Below are 26,137 nucleotides of genomic sequence, written 5' to 3' on the forward strand. Positions count from 1 at the left end.
TTTGGGTCCTTTTTCAAAAATATTTTTAATCATTTCCGGTTCCGTTAAACTTGTCTCTCTCTCTCTCTCTGTCTCTCAACCACACTCTCAACTGTCAGTTGTCATATGTCAATTATGTAAAAAAACAAAGATTTGATTTAAAAGTGTTAACACGTGAAAATGTCTCGACAAAAGCAGGAATCTAGCGAGATTCCTTCGAGAAGGAAGGAAGGAACGGAAATAATGCCAGGTTACACTTCAATGGACCAATTCACAAAGGTTTACTGTCTCAATTTTTTGAGGTTATGATTACTGCATGTACTCATTTCAGGACGGCTTTAAAGTATTAATGGAAGCTATAAGGCATTCGAACGCTTTACCGTCAGGCCGCGACTGGAGCTTCTACAACGTATCTGAATCGTTCACAAAAATTATGACTGACGAAGGCAACACCGTCTTGCATCTGATGAATCAAGTAATGCGAGGCAATGATCTTGACAGTAACATTAGAAACAGAGTGTTAGATGAAAAAGTGGAATTGGTGATTGAAGCCAATGATATGATCCTTGAAAAAGTGGCAAATCACATAGATGAGATGAATGGGATTCGGAGATTTGCCACTGCTCCTGTTGAAATACAGACTGTCAGTGCACAGCTTCCAATTAATGGGTCCTGGAATAGAGCCACGACTGCCAGTGGAAGTGTTAACTCACCAGTTACTCAAGTAAGTTGATTGTGCACAAAATTTTCAGTTGCTAAATTTTGTACCTTGCAGGGGGCTGCAAGTAGGTGTGTTAGATTAATAGCAGCTAAGAACATTGTAAGACCGCAGAAGTTCTTCAAGGATAAGATTGACAACAGTACTAATTATCCTTGGTGCCCGAGGATTACAGACAAGCCAAATTCTCTCAAGCCTTTGGCTATATTTTTAGAGGAATATGAGGATAGGCAAGAGTAAGTTATTCAGTATAGGGGAATTATTTTATTTAAATTGTTTCTGGGGGACATTGGTTCTGTCTAAAAATACAACTAAAGGGTAAATATAGAAATCTAGCGTTTTATTGAACCAGAGATATTTTTTGGACTAGTAGTAATAAGAATGCTTGTAATAACACTGTGCCATCGAAAAAAAAAATTGAATAATCCATGACTGCCATAACTATCATGGTTGAGTTGGCAGCACCAGTTTAAATATTGCTGTATTTAAATCAGGGCTACCATCTGAATCATGATAATCGTGGCTTACACACTTTTACTTTTTTTTCATCACAGTATATATAATTAATAGAGAAAATCTATAAAATAACAAATTTAATTTACATCACTACAAGGTAAACCATTTTTTCTAGATATTCTCATCCCTATGAATTTGAGTTAGATCGTTTTGCCCCAACACCTGAACAGTTGCTCGAGGAAACGCCTGTAAAACCAAAAGAACTGTCAGAGACGCCCTTGATAGAGATAGATAAACCAGAACAACTGGACGAACTGGTAGAAACTTTGAGAGGTTGCAAAGTGTTTGGTGTCGATTTAGAACACCATTCTTACAGATCCTTTATGGGAATCACTTGTCTCATGCAAATATCAACAGAAGATAAAGATTATCTCATAGACGCGCTGGCATTGCGGGATAAACTCTGGATATTAAACGAGGTTTTTACCAAGAACACTATCGTGAAGGTATTTCACGGATCCGACAACGACATCGAGTGGTTGCAAAGAGATTTGTCGATTTACGTGGTGAACATGTTCGACACGCATCAAGCGGCAAGAATGTTGCAGTATTCGGGACTATCTCTCTCATTTCTGATGAGAAGATTCTGCAACATTCTTCCAAATAAAGAATTCCAATTGGCGGATTGGAGGATACGCCCTCTACCGGAAGAATTGAAGATGTACGCGAGGCAGGACACGCACTACCTCATCTACATATATCAGATGCTGAAGAAGGAGTTGTTGACGAAGGCGAACAAGTTGGACAATCTCGTGAGGGCAGTGATTGAGCGCAGCACTGAAATTTGCAAACAAGTAAACATTTCTAATGTGATTTAATACAGATTTAATTTGTTTGTTTAATGTGGCAGAGATACTTTAAACCGGTTTTGACCGAGCATAGCCATTTGGATGCTTTGAGGAAGTGCAGGAAGATGTTTGACAATCGCCAGTTGTACGCTCTGAAGAATATTTATAGTTGGCGGGACAACATAGCCAGACAAGAAGATGAGAGTTTGCCGTAAGTGTTCTGTTTTAACATTTGGACGGTTTGTTGTAACTTTTCTTGCAGTTACGTTTTACCCACTCATATGATGTTGCAAATTGCTGAAACTCTGCCGCGAGAAATGCAAGGAATCTTAGCCTGCTGCAACCCTATTCCACCCCTAGTCAGATCTAATCTGTTGGAACTGCACAAAATAGTGCTGAAAGCTCGCGAGCAACCTTTGGAGAGGGTAAATGAAATACGCGTGGAAGCATTCAGATCACGGATTTTGTTTGTTGTAGGTCCATCTGAAAACTACGTCGGATCGCGGTGTTTTGAAGGAAATCGTCAAAATCAACGTAAACAGTGTTCTGCATTGTCCACACGATCAGTCAAAAGCGAACGAGTTTCGCAACGATTTGCCAACGTTATTGAATAACTACGAGTTGAAGGCAGAAACTAAGAATATCGCAAATGTTAATTTGTCTATTGAAAAATCAACGTCGTATTCAGTATTTGACGATTCACTTGATTCTGATAGTTTTAACGAACGAGAAACCTTCAAGAAAGTACGCGGATTTAATTATTTTAGTCCGTACCAACGGTACAAGTTGGTGAATCCTTACGTCGTGGCCGAGGAGGAGGCAGCGGCGGAAGCGGTGAAGGAAGAGGCGAAAAGTACTGAAGAGGAGCAAGTTACAGTGCATGTACAGGAGCAGGTTACAGTGCAAGAACTGAAACAAGTTCAGGAGAGAACGGAAGAAGAACAGAGAACAGATGAACAACGAATAGCTTCAGTGCGGGACCATTTTATGCAGTTGTCCAAAAGGTTCAGTGAAGAGCTTCAGATTCAGAAAGAAAAGGAAGAAGAAGTGGAACGGCAACGATTGGAGCAAGAACGATTGTTGAGTGAGGGTTCTCGAAAGAGGAAAAGAGAAGAGAACGAGAACGGCAGTTTTGAGTTCGAGTTGCCGGCGGCAGATAATTTCCTGAATCCCATACCGGTTGTAGGTTACAGTTCAGATCGGTGGAGTCAGAAGTTTAAGAATAAAGCAAGGAAACGGAATTTTTCGGAAATTAACGGTGTTAATTATGATAATCGAGAGCAGCAATCAATAGGAACACCAAAGAGTAAAAAGAAAAAGAAGAATAATCAGAAGCAGCAACAGCAGCAAAATCAACAACAACAACAACAACCACAACAACAACGAAATCAGCAACAGCAAAGTACGAAAAATAAACGTAAATTCCATAATTTAAGGCAACCACAACACGACCAAAGTGGTGGTGGGTTGCGAGGATCGGAAAGTGTGCCTACCGGACCCGGACAGAATCAGCAGAAGAAGAGACACAGGCTTAACAAGTGGAACCAGAACAAGAATTTCGTTCCGTACGATTACGCTTCCGTCGATTTTAGGCAATTCCAAGGAGGCGCCGGAAGTGCTGGAGGGGCTGCCCCGATCAATAGTAATGCCAAGGCTAAGGTGAGTCGAGGTTTTTAATTTTTTTTTCTTCTGTTTGGTCTGTAGCTTCAAAAATGAGAATTATTGATTTGGTGTTGCCATCATGAAAATGAAATTTAAAGAAATCATTTTAAAGCAGTTTGAATTCTCTTTACAATATCATTATTTTATCACAAGCCATTTGCCGCTATGCGATCATAAAATCTACAATCTCGTGGTAATTACTCGTACATACATATTACTCGTACATAAATCAACCCATATACTCATAGGATAAAATGATTTTTAGGTCTAAAATCAATCAGTCGAAAATTTAAAATAAATGAATCATTGAATTTTATTTATTTATTAAAATTAGGTGTAATTAACGAATTACACCTGAAAGTATTATGTATTAAAAATTGAAATAAGATAAGTATGTTTAAAGTATCATTAAAATGTACACGATAAACTGGTACTTTGAAGGAAAATACCCCGCTTGAAAGTATGATAAAAGTTATAGGCTGTGGTTATAGGACAGAGTTATTTACGCCAAAGGATGATTCTTAAATAGTGTTGACTTCTGGGCTGAATATAATATCAGAAATGTTCTGTCACCCTTAGTTTTTGAGAAACAGCCACCTCAATTTGGGAATTGAAGTACCTATTACTATGAGAACCCTTTTAATCAAAACTATTTACAGACTTTTCTTATCTTCTTTTTTATTCCATCAATCTGTTGTTTTTATAACAACGGCTCGCTACAATAAATATCATAAATATAAATTTAATATTACAACAGAATAATGCAAAAAAACGTAAGAAAAAAATTAATATTCATTCTTATTGTTATTCATTGCTTCTAGATGATGGCGGGGTGATCAGGATATCTTGGCCATCTTATGAATAATTATCGCTTGTGTCACTACAAAAAAGTATAACTATTAGTATACAATAATATAAAATGCAAAATATAAGTCACCCCCAGAAAGAATCAATAACCTATTATCCACTCGCTAGCGCTTTGCTGAAACTTCTTATTTTTGTGCACATCTTCTATACTTGTATAAATAACTATCAAAAACAGACTAGAACGTTTTATTATTTTATTATGTCTCGTATAAGAGCCAAGACCAATTTTCAACATTACGCTTTTGAAGCGAAAATATCTGGTGGTTTTTTTATTAATTTATGTATTTTTTTAATGGCATCAGTCATTTCTTTCTTCTTATTATCCTTTTATTATTTATAAATTATAAATATTCAAACTCTGTTCGACCATAAGACTTCCTTGATTGTTATCGCTATTCAGGTATAGTTCTAGGCTGGCATCCATCGCCAGGCTTTTGCACTGTTCACACTTTTTACGTTATTACTTATTACGCTATTTTTTATTCTTCACGTCAGATTTTGAATTTACCTTCAGCTCTGGGCTGACTTTGCCAGACATTTACTGTAAGGTAGATAAATACATCGACTCTTGAAGGTTTTTATAAAAATAAATGGATACTGGATCCCGCTTGAAGCATACACAGCACTACTCAGTTCCTTTCGGAGACGACGCTTCGCTGAATATTGATTTCGTTAAAGCATATGAAGAAGAATATCATCATATTATACAACACGTTATGCAAGTCTCTTTTTTTTCACTCATTTGCTTGATTAACTCGGGCTACGCCCACGTTAATCAAACTGCGAAATCATAAAAAAAAAGTCTGACTTTCATAACACTAGTTATACAAATAACTATTGTCCTATATAGGATTTATTCTTTCGAATGAATGGATTGCGTTTGACCCGATTTCATCTGTTTTAATTACTGAGTATTCACCTCATAAAAATTAGGCCAATGAAAATACTCAATCAAATTACACGATAATTTTTCACGGCAACAAATTATCGATGATTTTTTCGATTTTATAGCATTTATTTGAAGAAAACACATATTAGTAACAGTATTAATTAAATATGAATTGATATCTTGATTGCAATGTTAATTTGGCCTAAATTTAAGTTAGTTGCAGCGATCATTCGGTAAATACTCATATCGAATTGCCCTTGTGATTGAGAAATTCCAGATAATTTTGTTAGTGACCCACTCGTGTCTGCTGTTAAATTTTTTACAACAGCAGACACTCTTGATCGCCAACACAAAATTATCGGGAATTTCTCAATCACTCAATTATACCTGATATGTATTTAAAATTTTCTGATGATTGATTAAGACCTAAGAATCATTTTGCCCTATACAGTGAGTTTTTTTTAAGACTGGCCATAGGGTTTTACATGCTAATTTTTCAACCCCCTGTTAACTTTTGTTCCGATAAAAATATTCAAACCATTTTTGGAACAAAGTTGGAAGACTTTTAAAACTATCGGATAGATTACAATTTAATATCCCAAACTGTCGAAAAAGTTATGAAAAAAATATTTTTTAGGGCGCCGAAATAATAGTACGTCGAGCGGCCGCCAGAGTAGCGCCATTGTCAGCTCCACCAGCACCTGACGATCTCCACTTTTGGACGCTTTCGGCGCGCTAAAAAATATTTTTTTCACAGTTTGGGATATTGAATTGTAATCTATCCGATAGTTTAAAAAAATTAGCATGTAAAACCCTATGGCCAGTCTTAAAAAAAACTCACTGTATGTATAGAATTATTTAAGTGGTGAGCTAAAACCCAAACATTTTGGTATGGTCGTAAAGAGAATTTAAAATGCTTTACAACCTGATCACTCTGGCCAGGCTGCTGAATTTGTCACTATTATTTTTAAGACTTATTTTTTTATTTTCCAGAGTTTTTGATGTAAACCAAAAAACACATTCATTTTGCGAATTGACTTTTTGTTTGTATATAAAGACATTTTTTTCACCGTTTAATTATCCTAAAAGACCTAAAGATCACATATTTTGTGTTACATTTTATTTAAAATTTCAGAATCGAAAGAGAAACTTAAAGAGAGGGGCCAAATCTGCAACGTTTAATAACAATGCTAATCGTGGAGGAAACCAAGGAAGAAATTATTAAAAATTTTAACTTTTTTATTTTCTTGTTTATGTAAATATATACTTTATTTTCTCAACAAGATTCTAACTAGTTATTGCTGAACAAATAAACCTTACAAAAAGGTTTTAACCGTTCTTAATATGTCATACTTGTCCCTTCCGCAACGTCCTTTGAAATCATCCAGAGACAAATCCACGACGGCAATGCTTCCCAAGGATTTGACCTTCGCGTAGCTCGCCCTGTACCCAGCATTATCTTTGTCTTCGTAACCGACCCAAAGTCCGCCGTTGTTATTCGACGATTCTGAAAGCGCAAGTTCCTTTACGTTTGGAGTGGTCGGCGATGCTCTTGACTTGGAAGGTCTTCGGGATTTTGGCGTTTTGCGGATCGTTGAGTATAAATTACAGATTTCGGGGTAGGTAGCTCAGAAGTCCGGCGATTTTGGTAGGTATTCGCACCTGGTGCGGCAGGACCATCGACGGTGACAGGAGTAGTGCCGTTGATGTCGGATTCGTCGGTCATAGCCCAGGCGCGACCGTAGGTTGACCATCCCAAGACAATTTTGTTGCTAGGGGCTCCATTAGACAACCTAACTACTAGTAAGGCGCCTTCAGAACACTTCGTTTTTTAAGCATTTTATCCTGTTTTAAGGTATATTTAAAAATTAACATTTTTCAAAGATTTTGCCCTAATTCTAAAGGTGCAGTGACCCTCGAAGCAAGTAGGCTAGAGTTAGGAAGTTGGTAGGGAATTCAATTGTTATTGTTGGGTTTTGTAAATAGTTAATTTTAGTTGTTTCATTTTTGTTTGGTTTTGTTCGGTTTAGTTTTAGAGCATAGTTTAAGTTAGTTTTACAAATTCAATTCAAAAATAGTTGCACCCTCTTTCATTGGTTATTGCACGTTAACCGATTCACAATGTCGTGCAAAATCGGGGTTGACGAAACCGACCCCACCGGTGAGGGACATTTTTGGATTGGAAGAAAGAGAGACTTCGAATTTGACCGTCTTAGTGAAAACACCTAGTTTCGCAACCATCGTCTCGTGTCGTGAAACCCACTTAATTGAAGTGGCACCGAGGTCCAAAATTATCGTTGAATTCCACCCATGCCAATCGGTCCATGGTCTCTTCGCGGTCCGCAAAAAACTTCTAAATTATGACTGAAAAAAAAAAGATTGGTAGGTATCTACAGTTTCAAAAATTTTGAGATATTTTTAATAAAATCGCATAAAATGAGAATTTAAGCGTTGTTGCCAGATTGTGTTCGTGTAAAGTAGGAAAAATTATATAATTGTTCACATCGAAATGGATAAAACTCTTCATGCGTTCACCAAACTTAGTAAGTACATATTATATTTTAGTAAGTTAATATTTTTTTACCCATTATAAATAATATTATCCGCAGGATTTTGCAGGATATGAAACTGACAACAGTGCAGAGGGAATCATTTGAGCATTGACAGCTTCATATACTGGTACGGTGCGATCAATTAAAAAATAAATCGAGTATGCTATAGCATAGGCTCCAAAGCAAACTCGATTTATTTTTTAAATGATCGCTCGGTATTATGTACTGTGATTTTGCTAAAAACAAGAATTCTTTGACATATTCACAGGTTTCTCTTTGTCTACAATTTATACTCTTCTGGGTGAAGTACACTCAACTGGACATGTCAGCCCAAGCCCAGCAAAAAAGGCGAAGCATGAAGAAAGAATAGAATAGAATGCACGGGTTGCATAAAATTGCGCCCGTTTCCTTGTCCCTCACCGCTTCAATTTACCGCGCCCATAAGCTAGCTTATGTCCCCTCCCTATTATTCTATACTCCTTGGTCCACTCATAGATTGCTTGACATAAATGTTACTAAAAATGTTCACTCTACGCTACAACAAATAGATCCGGCGCGAAATTTAAAAAATGGAAAGAGCAGGTTTAAGTACACGTGATGTTTTATTATTATTCTGCATGTTTGCACTTGGGAAAGACGAAAGACGAAAGAAAACTTCAGTACAGTGTAGTGACCCAGTTTAAAATTTAAATTTAAATTTCCGGTACCGCCACAACAGCGCGCCAAATGTGAAGGTACTAGCGGCTAGACTAGGAACTGCGAGCGGAAATATAGCGGGGGATGAAACGGGCTCGCGCGGGCGGTTGAAGGGGGTAGGTCACTTTTGTTTAGTTTTTCGAAACGAACACACCTTGCGAAGAGCGATCCAAGTTTCTCAAATTTGTAAGTTAAACCTGAACAATCACACTACCGTTCCGAGTAGATATTTTGTGTCCCCGTGAGGAATTTAACGTTTTTAATTCACCTGGGTAATTTATCCCACTTTCGTTGCCTGTTTTTTTGTGTTTTGTTTTTTTTTGGGACCAGGACCACGTGGTAAGGGTATGTTGTAGATTTCATTTTGTTGCATGCTGTTTCTTTAAGAGGCGTCCATTTGTTAATTTTAAGCGTTATCCCTAAATTGCTCCCGGGAGGTTCATTTTTGACAATCTGTTAATTTCGAAGATTAGTAGCCGTCGTCCGGACCGCGTGCGTCCATTTTGTTTTTCTTTCACTAACATTTTCTAACGGCACTCGACCCGCCATATTTTTGTTTAGTATTGCCAGCGAGTATTGTATTCCTTTTTAAAGCGCTTTTATTTTTATCGTTATTTAACTTCGCGTTTTGTTCTCTTTTATTTCCTCATTGTTTAATGTTGCGTTTTGTTTTGCTTATGTTATCCTTGTTTAATGTTGCGTTTTGTTTTGCTTATTTTATCATTGTTTCATGTTGCGCTTTGTTTTGCTGGATTTTCTCATCATTTAATGTTACGCTTTGTTCGATAGAATTAAACTCTGGTTATTCCTTCGTGCTGTTGCTAGATTTCGGAAAAGTTAAAGTAAAATGTTGTAAGTGCGCCCCTGTGGGAGCTAGGTGACAATCAGGAAGTCGTGGGGTTGTTTAGTAAATTTCTGTGGAAGCTACGGTTATTTAGAGCCGTTAGCGGGGACGGACCTTAGTCTTTGCGGGAGCGGCGTCGGGATGTTTTCGTGAAGCTTCCGTCGACGGTTATAGAGACTTTGGGGTTTTGTCCGGAAACGGTTGGTTGGGGACGGCGGACCTAGGTCTTTGCGGCTGCGGTCTAGGAATGCTACTCGTACGACCCCGAAACGCTCTGTCACTCTTGCTGCGTCGGTGAAATAGTCTGACGTTCACTAATACCCCGAATATCTATAAACGTCGCTTGATTTCAAGATGATTCAGATTATTCTTCTGAGTCCCCTCGCAGCCGAAAGTTTGTTACCTGCAGCTCTAAGCTCCCGAAGGCGTACCTTGACCGCGTAGTTCCGAGTTAAACATTGTTTTTGTCATTAATCGAATTGTAAAATATGAGTAATACCTGGGATACGGTTTTTGAAGAGGGTTTTTCATCCGTCCCTGTCTGTAATAACTGCCTTATAATTTGTTTACTTGTTTTGCAAGCTTTAAACTGTCATTTTGTCTGTCATGTGCCCGTTTTTCTGTTATTTTAAATATTGTTGCATTCATCTTGTCGTTTATCTTTGTGATGTACTCAACTAGTTAATTTCTTGTACTTCGTTAAACTTAATTTCTGTCCTTTGTATTCGTTTCAATTTCTTTTTCATCAAAGTTATTACAGACATTTTTAATAAAAGGTATTTTGCGTCCCTCACATGTGTGTTTTATTTGCGGCACTCTTCCAACTGGAACCCTCACCGTTTGCATTCCGAACCTTTTCCGCCAAAAGAAAATCACAACGTAGGGCTCCTCCGATTTGATGACGATCACGACCACATTTGTTACCGTTTTGCGCAGGTTCAAATTTGGCGGAAAAAGTAATGTATTCAAATCATTACAACAGTAGGAGTAATATATTAAGTTTTATTAATACAGGGTATTTCACGAGTAATAATGTGCCCGACGGAATAAAAAATGCAACCCACAATACATTTTCGAATTTCCGAAAAAGTTAGCTACTGAAATTAAAATATCCAGCTTTTTTCGGAAATGGCTAAACACAAGCAAGAGATTATTTAATATGTACTCCTATTTAATGCATGAACAAAAATTACCTCTGTATCATTTTCGATGTTTGTAATTAGATTCTTGAGGCACGCACTCACTTCACAAATTTAAAAAAATCAACAAAAAATCGCAACGGAACAGATCAAAACAGCAACACGATCAAAACTAATAACTTTTAAAACCAATAAGAGAATCGCAAAACAAAGCTCTAAAGATGAAAAATCGCAAATCTAAATGCTTAAACCACTTTGACAGAACTGACAATTTCAAATTTGAAATGTCATATAATTTATTTTTCGCGTTTTATAACAACCAATGAGAATCAGTGGCGCGAATGCTTCAAAATATTACCAACACAATCTATGATATGTTATGGTTTGGGGATTTTGTTATCTAAGGATATTTAAAAAAATGCATTCTATCAGTGGACGTAGTCTATAAATACATCTGTGTGTATACACGTCAAGTGTATATCGATACAGTTGGCCATGGTCGAACCATGGCATAATCGAGTGACAATAATCGAATGATTCGATTATTCTAGATCATTCGAGTACTCGATTATCACTCGTGTGGATGAGTGATGAATGATCACTCGTATAAATGAGTAATGCATAATCACTCGTTCAAATGAGTGATGAGCGATCACTCAGTCCTGGAAACAGTGTTGTGAATGTTGTGATCTCTGATTTGTACTGATCACTAGATATGAAAATTTTCCGGTAATTGTTCACTTTAACTACTTCTGGAATTTTCGCGTTTTTTCTGGCTAGACAGCCTCAGGGCGTCCTCCTAGACCGTTTCCCACCATTCAAACCTTGTGCAAATGCTTTTTTTTCTCTCTTATTGTGTTTCAAGGTCGCGCCAATGTCTAATGGTCTAATGTCTAATCACTGTCTAATTCTCAACTTGGCAGGCTTTTATAATCAACGCAGGCGACGGCGACGGGTCGAACTGAATAGTTACGAGCCACAAACACCAGAGCTCGTCACTTACACTTATATTTCTGCTATTCTGCTTCGCGTCTTTCGTCTATCCTATACCCACGAATACTCCTATACCTACTCTTTGTTACGAATATGATGAGATGAATACGAATTAGTAATCCGTGACATACAGAATACACTGCGACTGTTAAAGACGCATTTCCTGTTGTGATAGAATAAATGGTAAGTATTATACGTACTTGCCTTGTATCGGATGTTCATTTAAATTTATCCTCGAAGTAGGCGTTGAAGAGTTGATTGTGAAACATCACGGATCAGCTGTTTAAATCTAACCTCACTTGTTTTGCGTTGTTTGTGTTCTTACTGTGCAGACTGACGAGTGGTAGACACAGAACACAAACCTGTGGTAGAGCTAAAGTCAAAACGAAACATGACATCACGTGGTTTGCGCAGAAGACGAATGTAGATCATGGTAGATCAGTTGAATCCAGCTTACGTATATGACAGTGGCGGCGTCAAAAATTTTCTTTTGTTTACGCTATAGAGCAGGGATGAGCAACTTTTTTTTACAACGGACCAGCATCAAATTTAAAAATGTTGTGCGGGCCGCATTTAAGAAACATGATGAACTCAAATTATATCTTTATTAACAAAATAAATCTAGTATAAAAATTACCGAAATAAAATACTCAATGAGAAATTTGGCATTGCTTCTTGGTCATCAATTGGTCTATATTTGCAGATATAGACGACACAGCAACTCGCACCCAGCTTTCTAACCGTACATCATCGATTATCGCTTTTAATTATTTTCATTGCGGAAAACAATTGTTCGCAAACATAGGTATATGCCATTCACGATGTTTTGGCATAAGGGGAGGCCATGGAAAAAGTGCATTTAAGTTGGCAGTAAAGCTGTCTGTTGAATTAGGTTATGTTTTTCTAAGTTTGAGGTTATAAACTGCATCATTGTCTAGTGCATTGTTGTCAGTTTTACTAGTTTGCAATAGAACAATACTCACATATTTTTAATCCAATTTAACAAAACAGGAAACTAACTTGAACAAACTACAGAATAGTAAGGGCCGGGACCGAAAGACAAAGTGACTCCTGTCAATTTATGCACCACTTAGATAACCCATTTATACAGTATCTTAACCAACCAATTAGTAACTTCTCAATGAATTTTTCATGTTAACCAAAACGTTCCTAGAACTAGATTGTATAAAATCTTGTACCTACTTATTAAGCCTTACGTTATTCGAATCTTTCTGCAAAATATTTACACGCCCAACAAAACTATTCAACTATTCAATTATTCAACCGTAATTCATTAGAAAATTCTGAATCATCATTACCTGCATGAAAATCCCAATCAAATTCCGAGTCAGATTCTCCTAATGAAATTATTATTAAAGGAAGAACGTTTTCAAATGAAAGATTTCCCATTAATTTTGTCCAATCTTCCAAAATAAGTTCTTTACAATATCTACAAAAATGTTGGCAAATTTCAGGAGTACATTTCAAAATAGACTCAAGCCACTCATTCACAACTCTATGGCGAAGTTATAATAGGTCTTACAAAACCCCTGTGCCATTTCAATTGGGTCGTTGTTTCTTCCTTCACTATCCGTGCTACATATTTATCTCGTACTCACCTACGATTCAATTTATACATAAAAAGAACTTGACTTCACTGCAACTTACTGAAAACATGTTCTGCAGTCTAATATAAACACCATCAATACGTTTTAATGTCGCTTAATTATGATTACGGTAAATTCGGCAACATGTTACGTTCATTTTGATAGGTCCGCATGTCAGGCACTTTAGTGACAGCAGAGATGACAGAAATCAAACATGTATCCAACTTTAAAAAATGAAATCATAGCCTCCCCTTATGCCAAAACATCGTGAATGGCATATACTTCCAAAAAGTGTCATTATGATCAAACGTTACAAACAAAATACAGATCAAGAAAAAGAAATATATGTACGACTTAGTTCTCCCTAGTTCCGCTTTATAAGCTACATCACATTCTCCCTGCCGTCACAACTGTTCTTAACTATTTTTCTCCATTGTTCTCTATCCTGTGACGCTTTCTTCCAGTCCGTTGGGCCTATAAGGCCCATACACAATGGCGTTAACGTTACGTCGATGTTAAACCGTTAATGTTAACGTTAAATCTAGAAATTCAAAATTACATGTATTTCATTGTGGACCGTTCACAATGACGTTATGATGAAAATTAATGTTGCATGATATAGTTAGCGTTAACGTTAGTTCTAGAAATGTTCTGGATTCTTAACGTTACATTCTAACATTAGCCAACGGAAATAATTTATAAAAAGTACTGAAATACATGTAATTAGATCTAACGTTAACATTAACGTTTTAACATCGACGTAACGTTAACGCCATTGTGAAAGGGCTGTATTTGCTTTGCCTAATCGTGGGGATTTTCCTAAACTAATGTATTTTTGGTAGAAATTATGTGTCAACATTTTGAAATTTATTTCTTAAATCCGTGTCGTTTTGTAAATCTATTAATTCCATTTATAACTCATCCGGAACTGTTTCCACGTCTATATTAAATGGGGAAGAAAAAATGTTTAAACTACGAACGGTTTTTTCTGATCTAAATATTTTAAATCGCGATTCAAATTCCATTATTAATTTTTGTAAATGCTGGGCATATTTTCAGGTTTCTGAAGGGTTTTCTTTTTTTAGGTGTGCAAAATGTGACATGTTGTTTGACAACATATGTTTGTTCCAAATTTTAATTTGCTTTCAAAAGCATTAATTTTATCAAACATGTTATGAATGAACTGGTCTCTTCCTTGAAGTTCCATGTTTAAAGCCCGTATTCACCAACGCCAGTTAAAGTTAACTGTAGGTTAAAATATACGAAAACATTGTTATAACAATAGGTAACTAAAGTAACGAAGTATTTTAACCTATTATCTATTCATTTTGATTGTGACCACTCCCTAGTAACTTTTCAGTTGCTAGGTTATTTATAGGGAATTTTAGATAACACTAAATCCAGTCGCAGTTGGCAACTCTCGGAGGCGCCATTTTGACAGAAACGTCACGCTCACAGAAGACAGAATGGAGCACGACTTGCGCAAACGTTTTTCGACGTACACTGTGCGCATATCTATAAAATTGAGTTTTGGTACAAAATTTTAGAATTCAAAAAGAAAATGCCACGTCGTCTTCTCAAAGTTGGGACCAAACGGTTAATATTCACTTGTTTCGAGACATTTATTGAAGCCAACGGGAAAACAACTCACAAAGACGAACATCACCAATAAAGTTAACTCTATTTGTGCTTTTTTGTTGTACATTTTGGCTAGTAAGTGTTGTAGTTTGATACCTTCTGCCTTTTCATCCCCTGTAAATCATTTTTTTGAACTTTCTGTCTGATTAGTTTTTATCTGAAAATACTTATTTGTATTAATCAATGCTAATTGATTAGTAATCCCCAGGCATTTTTCGCGTTTGTCTTACTGCCAAATGACCATTTCGTTCGTTCTTCATTAATATCGAGAATTGCATGAGGTGATTTCGAAGTTTTTACGTTAAATAATCTGTACCTGGATATAACCTCACTTTTCAACAGACGTAATCACAGAATCAGACAGACGTTTTTAGTTTCTCCTACTTCAAAGATTGACTTCCGTTATTAATATTGATAAATACATTAAAATCATAGCTTTACTACCGTGGTCAAGTTTTGACAATTCTGACATTTTCACATCATGTTACACCACACAAATATTTAGTGTAAAACGTATGCAGCACACAGCTAAACAGCGCCTACTATGTTTTTCGTTGTGGTCACAATCAAAGTGAATAGATATTACAGTTAACGTTAACTGGCGTTGGTGAATACGGCCGTAAGTCATTCAAATGCTGAGTTATATCGACGAGAAAGGCAAAATCACACATCCATTCTTTATCTTTGAAATGGGGAAATCGATATTCTTTCATTTCCACAAACAATTGAATATCATTTTTTAAGTTATATACTCTTTTTAACATAGCACCTCTACTCAACCAACGCACTTCTGTGTTGTAAATTACATCACCATATTCACTTCCCAAATCTTTTAAAAACTCATTAAATTGGCGGTAATTTGCTCGAGATTTGAGAAAATTCATAAGTTTTATTACATTAGGCATATTTAAAATTTTTGCGCAAAGATTCTGTTGGTGAATTATGCAAATGTTAACAAAAGTTTCAAAAGTCAAAATGTAAAATCTTTAAAGGGCCTCATGAGAAAGTGTGGCGGGCCGCGGGTTGCTCATCCCTGCTATAGAGGGTGTTGGAGGAATGTTGTGAAGAGTGAAGATAGTTTTTATTATTATATTAGAGGTTTAACAACAAAAGTAGATGACCTCGGTGTAGAATTTCTTTCATCAGGTGAAGAAAATTGAGTTTTGGTTAAGTTTTGCCCCTAAACTGACGACTGTATGATACGCCCCTTCTCAGCGAGCGCGCATCCTAAGCTCCGCCCTGTCATGTTTCGTTTTGACTTTAGCTCTACGTTCACAATCGACTCTTATGCCGGGAACCCACTACTAAACGTCAAATATTAGATGGCCGCTGAGATTCGGATGCGCAATGGTAACGGTAGGAGTGGGGACGTCACTTGTTCGAGCGTTGCAGCAGTGGAAACACTGGTACACTCTAAACCAATGGTGGCATTCAGCAGAAAAAGCGCTACCGCTACGCTACAATGTAGCAGCTCAGTGCTCTGCTGTTTTGTATTTTTGTACTGTCAGTTGTCAGTTGATCTTAACCTAAATATTTTGACATTATTGAACGTGGTAAACGTGGTACTCAGTGGTGTTTTGAATTTCCCTGTTCTGGTAGTCCATTTCCCTCTCTTTTACCTCTTAATAGCTCAACGGCTCAACATGTTCACAAAGTAGCACAAAATTTTTACGCTACATAAAATGGCATCCGCTCCCAACATGTTGAGTGGTAGCGGTTGTTGGGGCATGCGTTCAACAGAAATTTACTCAACAGCTTTTTCTGCTGAATGCACACAATGCTTTTAAAAGCAAAGTACTATTACGATCATAAAATTTTGGACATCAAACTTCTGTCACATTAAAAAAATTACTCTAAATCATGCTTTATTGAAACTGTCACATGAAAGATGAAATTGTTGTCAATTTGACACCGGTTTAAAATATAATTTTTTTAATATGCGAGTACATTTGGTTATTTGTTTTATATTTTTTATGAATTAAAACCTCGTTCTATTCCATTTGTCTGATTTTTACAACTTTCGGAATATTTTCTCGGTAAATCTGATATTCACATTTTCAAAATTGACACAATTAAAATTGAGGTTATTAATACATAAGGGTCGTTTTAGAATGTATGACAGCACGATGACATTAGTGTCCAAAATTTTTTGATCGCAATAGTACGAAACAAATTTTTAACTGGCCAATTATTATTTAATAAAAATTGCAGATCACAAATGCGTTGAAGACCCGCAATACGTAAATACAGATTACAGGATTAAAATCTCGTCGACAACGCGGAGTTAGAACAAGTCGATTTCTGTATCTGAGTGTACTTTTCAGAATTTTACCCACTTTACCGCTTCACCTTGTCGCATCTCTGTTCCACATCTTGCATCGCACTCCCTCTTCTGCGCATCCTTAGCGGCCATCTAAGATTTGACGAGCAGTATATCTCTTGCTCCACGCCACACTACGCTATGCAACGTAGATTGACGTGGGTTCGCATTGCCGAATGAATAGGCACACTATGAACACGCCACGTTACGAGTACGTCTTGTGACGGATATCATTTTGTACTTTAATATCAAATTCCATTTATTTCAAAAACCGGTGATGTTTTCATGATTTCAATAACACCAAATTTTTCCTAAATATTTGAAAACACTCTTAGTGAAAAATTATGTAAATTAATGTAGTGGTTATTGAATTAAAACGAAATATTAACCCGTTTCATTAAAAAATTTGAAATTTTTACAGAATGTTCTACAGTGATACATAATAATTCCTGAATTTTTTGAGAATTTTAAATCGTTAGAAGTGGGTGCTTTCGATCGAGCGGTAAAACTTGACTTCCTGTATCAAAATCTCTACTGCGGGGCTGAAGAAGCAAGGAGGGGGGACAACACGCTTCAACACGCTTACTAAAAAGTCTGGACGGTTGGATCGAGCAAACGTCGTCCCACGTCGTGTGGCGTGTTGTCGGATAGCATGGAACAAATGAGTACCTACGCAGTGCATTCAAATCTTTGTTAAATTTCTGCACAGATTTCCGTCGCGTAGCGTAGTGTAGCTTAGTGTGGCGTGGCGTGGAGTGGCGTGGAGCAAGTGGGTTCTCGGCATTCTCTTCATCGCCAACTTTGAGGATAAATTTAAATGAACATCCGATATTTATGTATAAAATATCACAAGATTTTGAAAAATAAAACAAAAATAGTGCACGTTATAATTACCGAAAATCGTGTCTGTGCCGCTGTAGCATTGTGAGATCAAGAACATTTGTCATCGAGTTAGCCATGGAAATGTCCTTGATTCAACCGCACCGATAATAATTTATTGTCAAATGAAATGAAAAAACAAAACTTTTAAGTAAGGTTATACCGGGTGAGTGAGGAAAAAGCTTTGATGGTGTATCTTACTTATTTTTTATCCGATTTGAATAAATAACCCACTGACCCGACCACTCGATTTACGAGATATTCATTCGGTGGTTCGGTCAGTCGGTCATTCGGTTCTCATCGTATGGTTTTGATCTAATGATTTTATTTTTTTCCACATTACATAGTCCTAAGGTTTGCATAGATTAGAGTGGTATCTAAGAGAAAGTAGGCTTGATTCTGGTTCCTAGGCGAGTTTTTTTGTGTGAAATATTACATTGGCAGCCTGGTTGCCACAGACTTTGTGAAGTAGATGCAAGCCAATCTAAATAGTTAACATAATATTTATAATTTATTTTTCACTCTAGAAACATTTTGATAATTAACAATTTTATTTAAACACAAATAGTGCCATTTTTGACAATACAAGTGCAGCCAATTATCAATCGAAAAACGCCCCTAGGAACCAGGATGGAGCTAACTCTATTTAATATACTAACTTTAGTTTCATTTACTTCACTAATGTATAATTAGAATTTTCATTTCGATTTGTTCAGCAGGTATAATTTATAATGAAATATGTAATTGATTAAATACAGTTGGTTGCAAAAAAAAACGGCAAACATCAGAATAAAATTGTCACATTTTTACAATTTTTTCATAGTGTGAAACCTTCTTACGAGAGATAGGTTAGAATTATGGTCAAAATTCAATGACATTTTTTAAAATTATTTGACAGGTATTGTCAAGTAGAGAATTAATTGACAAATGGACAAAACCAAATTTACGTTAGGAAAAATTTCGTTTCCCGTTTTTTTTTTGCAATCAACTGTACATACAGTGGATTGAGCAAATCAAAATTTACAAGTAGATAAGACAAGACTTGTATTTTTTGCAATGTTTTGATAATTTTTTTGTATTGACATGAAATGAAATTTTCAGATTATAAAATCAAAATGCAAAATTTGGAATTTACCGAGAATATCCCGAAAGGTGGCCACGGAAAGAGATGTCATAATTGCAAGAGATGTTCTTACGTGACCAAAGCACCTTTCTACATGGCGAATCATGTGAAACGACACCGGTTGCCACTCGAATCATCCAGATGCGAAAGAAACGATCTGGAAAAGTACAACTGCAAGGACTGCAATTTTGAAACCGATCTTGTTGTAATTTTAAAGCAACATTTCAGGGAATATCACAGAAAGGACACTGATTGTGTGCAAGACCAACCAAAAAAGGACATTATAGTGAAAAGTTACATTTGTCAAAAGTGCTCGTTTGAAACATATTCTGTTTTACTGTGGATCAAACACTTGGAAAGTTCATGTTTTGATACAGAAGAAGAATGTGAGAACGTACATACAGTGTCTTGTAGTGATGAAGAGTGGCACCGATCCGAGTGTTGTTCCTTTAAGACAAAAGAGGCAAGAGTTTTGAAAAAACACCAGAGTGCGAGGTACCCGTCTCACCGGAATTTCAGTCTCCGCAATCATAAGATACTTCAACACTCTACAGATACCGTGCGGTGGTATAATTGCGATAAATGCGAATTTAAAACGAAATGGAACTTCTCCCTAAAACAGCATAAGAAAATTCATTTCTCAACAGATGCGGTCCAGTGGTATAGCTGTGATAAATGCAAATACAAAACGAAATGGAAAGGCTCCCTAACAAAGCATAATAAAATTCATCTCTCAGCGGATGCTGTCCGGTGGTACAGCTGTGATAAATGCAAATACAAAACTAAAGATAACAGCCACCGTAAACAGCATAAGGCAATTCATCTCCCAGCAGATGCCATCCAGTGGTATAATTGCGATAAATGCGAATTTAAAACGAAACGAAACAACACCTTAAAACAGCATAAGAAAATTCATCTCTCAGCAGATGCTGTCCAGTGGTATAGCTGTGACAAATGCAAATACAAAACGAAATGGAAGAACTCCCTAACAAAGCATAAGAAAATTCATCTCTCAGCAGATGCTGTCCAGTGGCATAGCTGTGATAAATGCAAATACAAAACGAAATATAACAGCCACCTTAAACAACATAAGGCAATTCATCTCCCAGCAGATGCCATCCAGTGGTATAATTGCGATAAATGCGAATTTAAAACGAAAGAGAAAGGATACATAAAACCGCATAAGAAAAATCATCTGTTCGCAGATGCTGTTCAGTGGTATAGCTGTAATAAATGCGAATTTAAAACGAAATGGAAGAACTCCCTAAACCAGCATAAGAAAATTCATCATCTCTCAGCGGATGCTGTCCAGTGGTATAGTTGTGATAAATGCGAATTTAAAACGAAATATAACAGAAACCTTAAGCAACATAAGGCAATTCATCACTCAGCAGATGCCATTCAGTGGTATAATTGCGATAAATGCGAATTTAAAACTAAATGGAACATCTCCCTAAAACAGCATAAGAAACTTCATCTCTCAGCAGATGCTGTTTACTGGTATAATTGTGATAAATGCGAACATAAAACGAAATCTAACCGGCACCTTAAACAACATAAGGCAATTCATCACTCAGCAGATGCCATCCAATGGTACAATTGTGATAAATGCGAATTTAAAACGAAATGGAACGACTCCTTAAGGCGACATAAGAAAAATCATGTTAAATGGTATAGCTGTGATAAGTGCGAAATTAAGACTAAACGGAACAAATGTGCGGTAGGTAATTTACATCAGTTGGAACCTAGTTGTGCTGTAAAATACACCTACCTACCGCAGTCTAATAATAATAAATAATTATGTATATACTGAAAATAAAAATGAACTTCTCTCAGGTGCATTTAAATTTAAAAATTGCGATTAAATTTTCGTACAGTTGCGGACACAGAATTTTAGACGTTAACTTCATGACCAACTTCATTAAACTATGTTTAATGAAGTTGGCGATGGTTAACTTTAAAGTCGCTAACTTCATGACCAACTTCATTAAACTATTATGTTATGGCCATCCCAAATGTCGAAAAAAAGTAAACCAAATGACAAGTCGATAATGGACATGGCCAACTTCATCTAGCTTCCGCTGCGCTCCATACGGCGGAAGCTAGATGAAGTTGGCCATGATGATGGAGATGAAGTGGCGATATCTAGTGAAATTTAGAATAACCACACATTTAAAAAGTGAAATATTAGGTTATGTTATATGCCATTGCGTTGTCAAAAACTGTCAGTTTATACTTTTAAGACACTATGGCAGGAACATGAAAAAATTACTTACCTTAAGAGTTTCAAGGTACCTAAGACAATGATCCATACGCTATAAATTGTGGTGAACTTTCAGATTAGCGCGTTTAATCTTTTAAGTGGTGTGTCATTTTGTCCATTTTTACTAATAAAACTGCATTGTAGAAAGAATGTATAACTGTCCTACGATGAAGGAGAAATGCGTCGTCTTGAAGCACTCACGTTGAGCCAGCAATAAAAATAAACTGCGTACCCTCATTACCGCAAGTGCCGTCATCCTCTTAACTTTTAAATAAAGATGGATTTATACCGAAAAGAAGCCCGGCCTGTTGGGCCCGGTGTACCTGGAAACCATCGAGAAAGAGCAAGAAAAACATCTGTCATTTAAACCATAAATTCATCTTCATTGTAAAGCTAAGTGGAGGTGGCACTTGCGGTAATGAGGGTGCGCAGTTTATTTTTATTGCTGGCTCAACCTGAGTTAGAAAGACTATAACGATGAAAATTTAAAATTGACAAGTGACGCACAGTTGATTGTTTTTCGCTCGCTCCGTTAAAAACTCGACTCCCTTGATTTTAGCTTGCCGTGTCGCTGATCTGCGGACGATTTTCGCTTGTGCTGCGAACGATTTTAGCTTGTGCTGCGAACGATTTTACCGTGTCGCATGAAACTAATTCACTGCCCGGGAATAAAATGTATGTGGCGCGCCTAAAGAAGTTTTCACTTCAAAAAATCTGTTTGCATTTATGTATTGTAGTTTATTCATGTGTATAAATTTGAGAATAAAACGTTTTCATTTACAATCGCAAATCCATGTTCGTTTTCCTACTTTAGAGAACCAGTTTACCGACAGTTTTCAAAAACTCACAATCATTTAATTGAACATACAGCCACTCCATGATAACGGACGAGACACTTTGCAAAATGTTTCTACATATTTACGTAATTTCAGAAGACTTTTAATTGATCTTATACCAATTTAGATCTTTATTTGAAGTCATTCGCAAAGTTACGTGTGCGCAAATCAGCAACATGCGAATGGTATTGTGAACGGTCGCTTAGCGATATGCGCACACGCAACTTTCCGAATGCCTTCAAATAAAGCCCCCCAGTAATTATGTTGGTAAATTATACGGCTCTATTAGTATATTAAAGAACGAGTTTTATAAGGGTTGATTTGGCGCACGCGTAGAGGAATATGGAGGGAGCACTGCCTATGCTGGCAATGTAAAGGAAGCGGCACGTCGCGAGACCTGTGCGGAGACCTTTTATGACGCCTTTTAAAATGACCGCTAGCAATTCGTGAAATTTCGTGACGAGGGTCGTTGGGCATCAGATGCTTCATAGGCGTCGGTGTTCCGTCATTTTACTGGATTTGGTTTTTTACACGTGAATCGGTTGGTAAATGGTCTGTAGTGACCCAGTTTAAAAATTTAATAATTCCCGGTACCGCCACGAGAGCGCGCCAAATGTGAAGGTACTAGCGGCTAGACTAGGAACTAAGTAATGGGGTTGGCAATCCTGGGGGGTTGGCAACTCTGAGAGTGGAAATATAGCGGGGGTGAAGCGGGCTCTCGCGCGTGTGGTTGAAGGGGGTAGGTCACTTTTGTTTGGTTTTTCGAAACGAACACACCGTGCGAAGAGCGATCCATATTTCCAAATTTGTAAGTTAAATCTGAATCAATTACGCTACCGTCCCGAGTATATATTTTGTGTGCCCGTGAGGAATCCGACGTTTTTTTAATCCACCCGGGTAATTTATCCCACGTTCGTTGTCTCTTTGTTTTTTTTTTTGGACCAAGGCCCTATTCCACCAACGACTTTGCAGCTTTATACTATGCACTTTACACTTTGCCAAACAACTTTGCGTTCCACCAACAACAATATATTTTGCAAAGGAAAAGTAAATTGGCTTTGCAAATACATAAAAATTTACACTTTTTTGCATAGTGGTTAAGAATATTGGTGGAACGTAAAAGGTTTGCACTTTTCAATATCGGCAAAGTGAAAAGTGCAAAGTGCAAAGTTTCAAAAAATGTTGGTGGAATGGGGCCCAGGACCACGTGGTAAGGGTATGTTGTAGAGTATAATTTTGTTGCATGCTGTTTCTTTCGAGAAGCGCCTATTTGTTAATTTTAAGCGTTATCCCTAAGTTTTTTTCCCGGGAGGTTCAATTTTCAAGCAATCCGTTAATTTCGAAAATTAGTAGCCGTCGTCCGAACCGCGTGCGTCCATTTTGTTTTTGTCTTTCGCTAACATGTCCTAACAGCACTTGATCCGCCATTTTTCGTTTAGCATTGCAAGCAATTATCGTATTCGTTATTTATGTTGCTGACTGATATTTGTGCCATTTGAAGCGGTTTTATTTTATCGTTGTTTCACTTTGCGCTTTGTTCTCTTTTATTTGATCATTGTTTAACTTCGCGCTTGGTCTTCTTGTATTTGATCATTGTTTCATGTTGCGCTTTGTCCCCTTTTATTTGATCATTGTTTAATGTTGCGCTTTGTTCTCTTTTATTTGATCATTGTTTAATGTCGCGTTTTGATTCGTTGAATTTATCATTGTCTAATGTTACGCTTTGTTCGATTGAATTAAACTCGGGTTTTTCTATTTGTTGTTGCTAAGCACCGTTTCCGATGAGTTAAAGTTAAAATGTTGTAAGTGCGATCCCATGGGGGCTAGGTGACATTCAGGAGGTCGGGGGGTTGTTTAGTCAAATTTCTGTGGGGGCGACGGTTATGTAGAGCGGTTAGCGGAGGCGGACCTAAGTCTTCGCTTATGCGGCTCCGGGATGTTGACGTGAAGCCCTCGTCGAGGTTATAGGGACTTCGGGGTCTTGTCGGGAAACGGTTGGATCTAAATCTTTGCTTATGCGGTTTAGTGATGCTAACTTGACACTACATTAGAAAAAAAATTAGGTTATGTCGGGTATGCTTATGCTATTACAAAAATGACCCTTCGATGGTAAACGTCAAATTCTCCTGTCAACTCTGTCAAAGCTGACAACCGGAAATGCATTTAGATTACAGTGGTACCAAAATCATTCAAATTTTCATTATTACCAACAGATTTAGTCATTCTGGATCACGTGTAAACTAGGTTAATTTTTCACCAATTTCACCGATCAAAAAGAGAAATATCTTTTAAAAAAATAGTAACTGTAATACCCCAGTTTGAATTCAAATTGCCGCCGCCGAAACAAACGCAAGAGGAACTGTTTGGTTGTTCTGTTGTTCACTGTTGGTAGATTTGGATTGCGTACGGTTGGTACACAAAAGACGCGGTACTCGATTTTCGGCTCTCGAAGTGAACGGTGTTGTTTGTTGAACGGTCGTTTTCATTGTTATTGTTTTAGTTGAAAATGTAGTTATTGCGGTTACGAATCTCGAGTCGGGTATTTTCTTGTGTATTGTCAAAGTAATCAGGGCCGTGTTCCCTAAACATTCGCCAATCGCGAAGTAGATTACAGGTGCGCACCTCGTGTGTCGTCGACAGTTTGCGCGTTGTAATTCAGGTAAGATGATCTTACAGACAACAAGTAGTGTTTAGCAGGTATGTTATTTCATTTTGTTATTCCGATAAGCTCGGGTGAAGTAGGAATTGATAGACTGGGTAAATTATTGAGGGGACGTCGCAATAAGGTTGTCAGGTAGTTAAAATCCGTGGGACGAGTCCAGGCTTTAAAATCAGAGTTATTTAGTGGCGAACAGTTAGAAATACTTTGGGCGAGTCCATTTTCCGGGTAGGGCTAGAAGGGTAGAAACGGTTAACCGATCACATTGCGTCAGCGATTTAAATAGAGAAAAAGGGAGTCCATTTTGGGAACGGCCTTCCATTTGCCACAAGGAAAAACGTGGTACGTGTTTGGCTGAAATTAGGAGTGTAGACGCGGGGTCAGTTCATCCACGTTGCAATGAAAAACGAGAGCACATCAAAAGGGCCGACGTGAGATTGCCCACGTGGGACCCACGAGGCTTTTTCATGACGTGTGACCTTGGCCATGTAGTTTCTCGACCGCCCCCGATGGAAGGCCTCTGTTTCATCCGGTGTGGGACCCACAGGGGCGAATCGGAGGACACAAGTTGAGGGCACTGCACCCATAACGAGTTAGGTGTCGCAGGGACTTAGACGACCCGACGTCAGTAGGGTAGAAATTAGGAGACTGGGGGGCGAGAACTAGGTTAACTCCGCGATCGGAGACCGCGGCTATCTTGAAGAGCTGAGAGTCAGAGGAGCGTAATATTCATTTAGGGAATTAAATTATCTGAGGTAACATATTGTGTAACTTTAGAGATTGAAAAGATTGTGGTGCGCCATCGTTCGTCATCCCATTTACAGTGTCTGTAGTATCATGTCATTTGTTTCACGGTGCCGCTTTGTTCTTGTATTACAAATTTAGGTTCTGAGCACCCGTTGTTATTTTATTTGTTGTATAGTTTGGTTCCGACAAAAAGAAAAAAAAGTAAACAAAAGGAAAGGTAACTCTTACTTTCTACACTCCTCAAGAGGTGGATAGACAAATTTATTGTGTTTTCTATGTATTTCTTGTTGTCATGTAAAGTCGCACCGCTGAATGTTTAATGTATCATGTGATCGGGTGTGATATCAATCAGCACTGTAGATGAAAACGAGAATGTATTTATTCATGTCTGCATAAAATAAATACAGGCGTCCTCCCACCGA

The 26,137-nt window shown here is 37.4% G+C and overlaps 2 protein-coding genes and 1 long non-coding RNA gene across 5 annotated transcripts; 2 read left to right on the forward strand and 1 right to left on the reverse strand.

Moving 5' to 3' along the window:
* The first annotated feature begins 70 nt into the window (after positions 1 to 70).
* Positions 71 to 6,757, forward strand: Rrp6 (exosome component Rrp6). The gene is made up of 8 exons (XM_069046977.1): positions 71 to 258; positions 311 to 703; positions 755 to 933; positions 1,329 to 2,007; positions 2,064 to 2,212; positions 2,264 to 2,426; positions 2,479 to 3,660; positions 6,555 to 6,757. Exons 1-8 carry the CDS (start codon positions 160 to 162, stop codon positions 6,642 to 6,644), a joined length of 2,934 nt encoding a protein of 977 aa, XP_068903078.1. The 5' UTR covers positions 71 to 159; the 3' UTR covers positions 6,645 to 6,757.
* Positions 3,967 to 12,124, reverse strand: LOC138130497 (uncharacterized). Its single transcript, XR_011159596.1, has 3 exons — positions 11,844 to 12,124; positions 4,601 to 7,783; positions 3,967 to 4,543 (listed from the first exon to the last, which is right to left on the reverse strand). It is a non-coding gene; the product is annotated as an uncharacterized lncRNA (long non-coding RNA).
* On the forward strand, positions 11,121 to 26,137 carry LOC138130486 (zinc finger protein 718-like). Of its 3 annotated transcripts, none has more exons than XM_069046986.1 (3): positions 11,121 to 11,826; positions 17,630 to 18,253; positions 19,189 to 26,137. In XM_069046986.1, the coding sequence occupies exon 3, from the start codon at positions 19,203 to 19,205 to the stop codon at positions 21,006 to 21,008; it is 1,806 nt and encodes a 601-aa protein (XP_068903087.1). In that variant the 5' UTR covers positions 11,121 to 11,826; positions 17,630 to 18,253; positions 19,189 to 19,202; the 3' UTR covers positions 21,009 to 26,137. The 3 variants fall into 3 exon arrangements, with proteins under 3 accessions (XP_068903087.1, XP_068903088.1, XP_068903086.1); XM_069046987.1 differs by having other exon boundaries at positions 18,129 to 18,253; XM_069046985.1 differs by lacking the exon at positions 17,630 to 18,253.

The sequence above is a fragment of the Tenebrio molitor genome, chromosome 5 (assembly GCF_963966145.1).
Source record: "Tenebrio molitor chromosome 5, icTenMoli1.1, whole genome shotgun sequence".
Taxonomy (NCBI): Eukaryota; Metazoa; Arthropoda; class Insecta; order Coleoptera; family Tenebrionidae; genus Tenebrio; species Tenebrio molitor.

What these genes read in the sequence shown, in the direction of transcription:
- Rrp6 (XM_069046977.1), top strand. Translation starts at nt 160, where the DNA reads ATGTCTCGACAAAAGCAGGAATCTAGCGAGATTCCTTCGAGAAGGAAG. An exon ending in TTAACTCACCAGTTACTCAA is followed by an intron (nt 704 to 754) that starts GTAAGTTGATTG and finishes TGTACCTTGCAG; the next exon opens with GGGGCTGCAAGTAGGTGTGT. An exon ending in ATAGTAATGCCAAGGCTAAG is followed by an intron (nt 3,661 to 6,554) that starts GTGAGTCGAGGT and finishes TTAAAATTTCAG; the next exon opens with AATCGAAAGAGAAACTTAAA.
- LOC138130486 (XM_069046986.1), top strand. Translation starts at nt 19,203, where the DNA reads ATGCAAAATTTGGAATTTACCGAGAATATCCCGAAAGGTGGCCACGGA.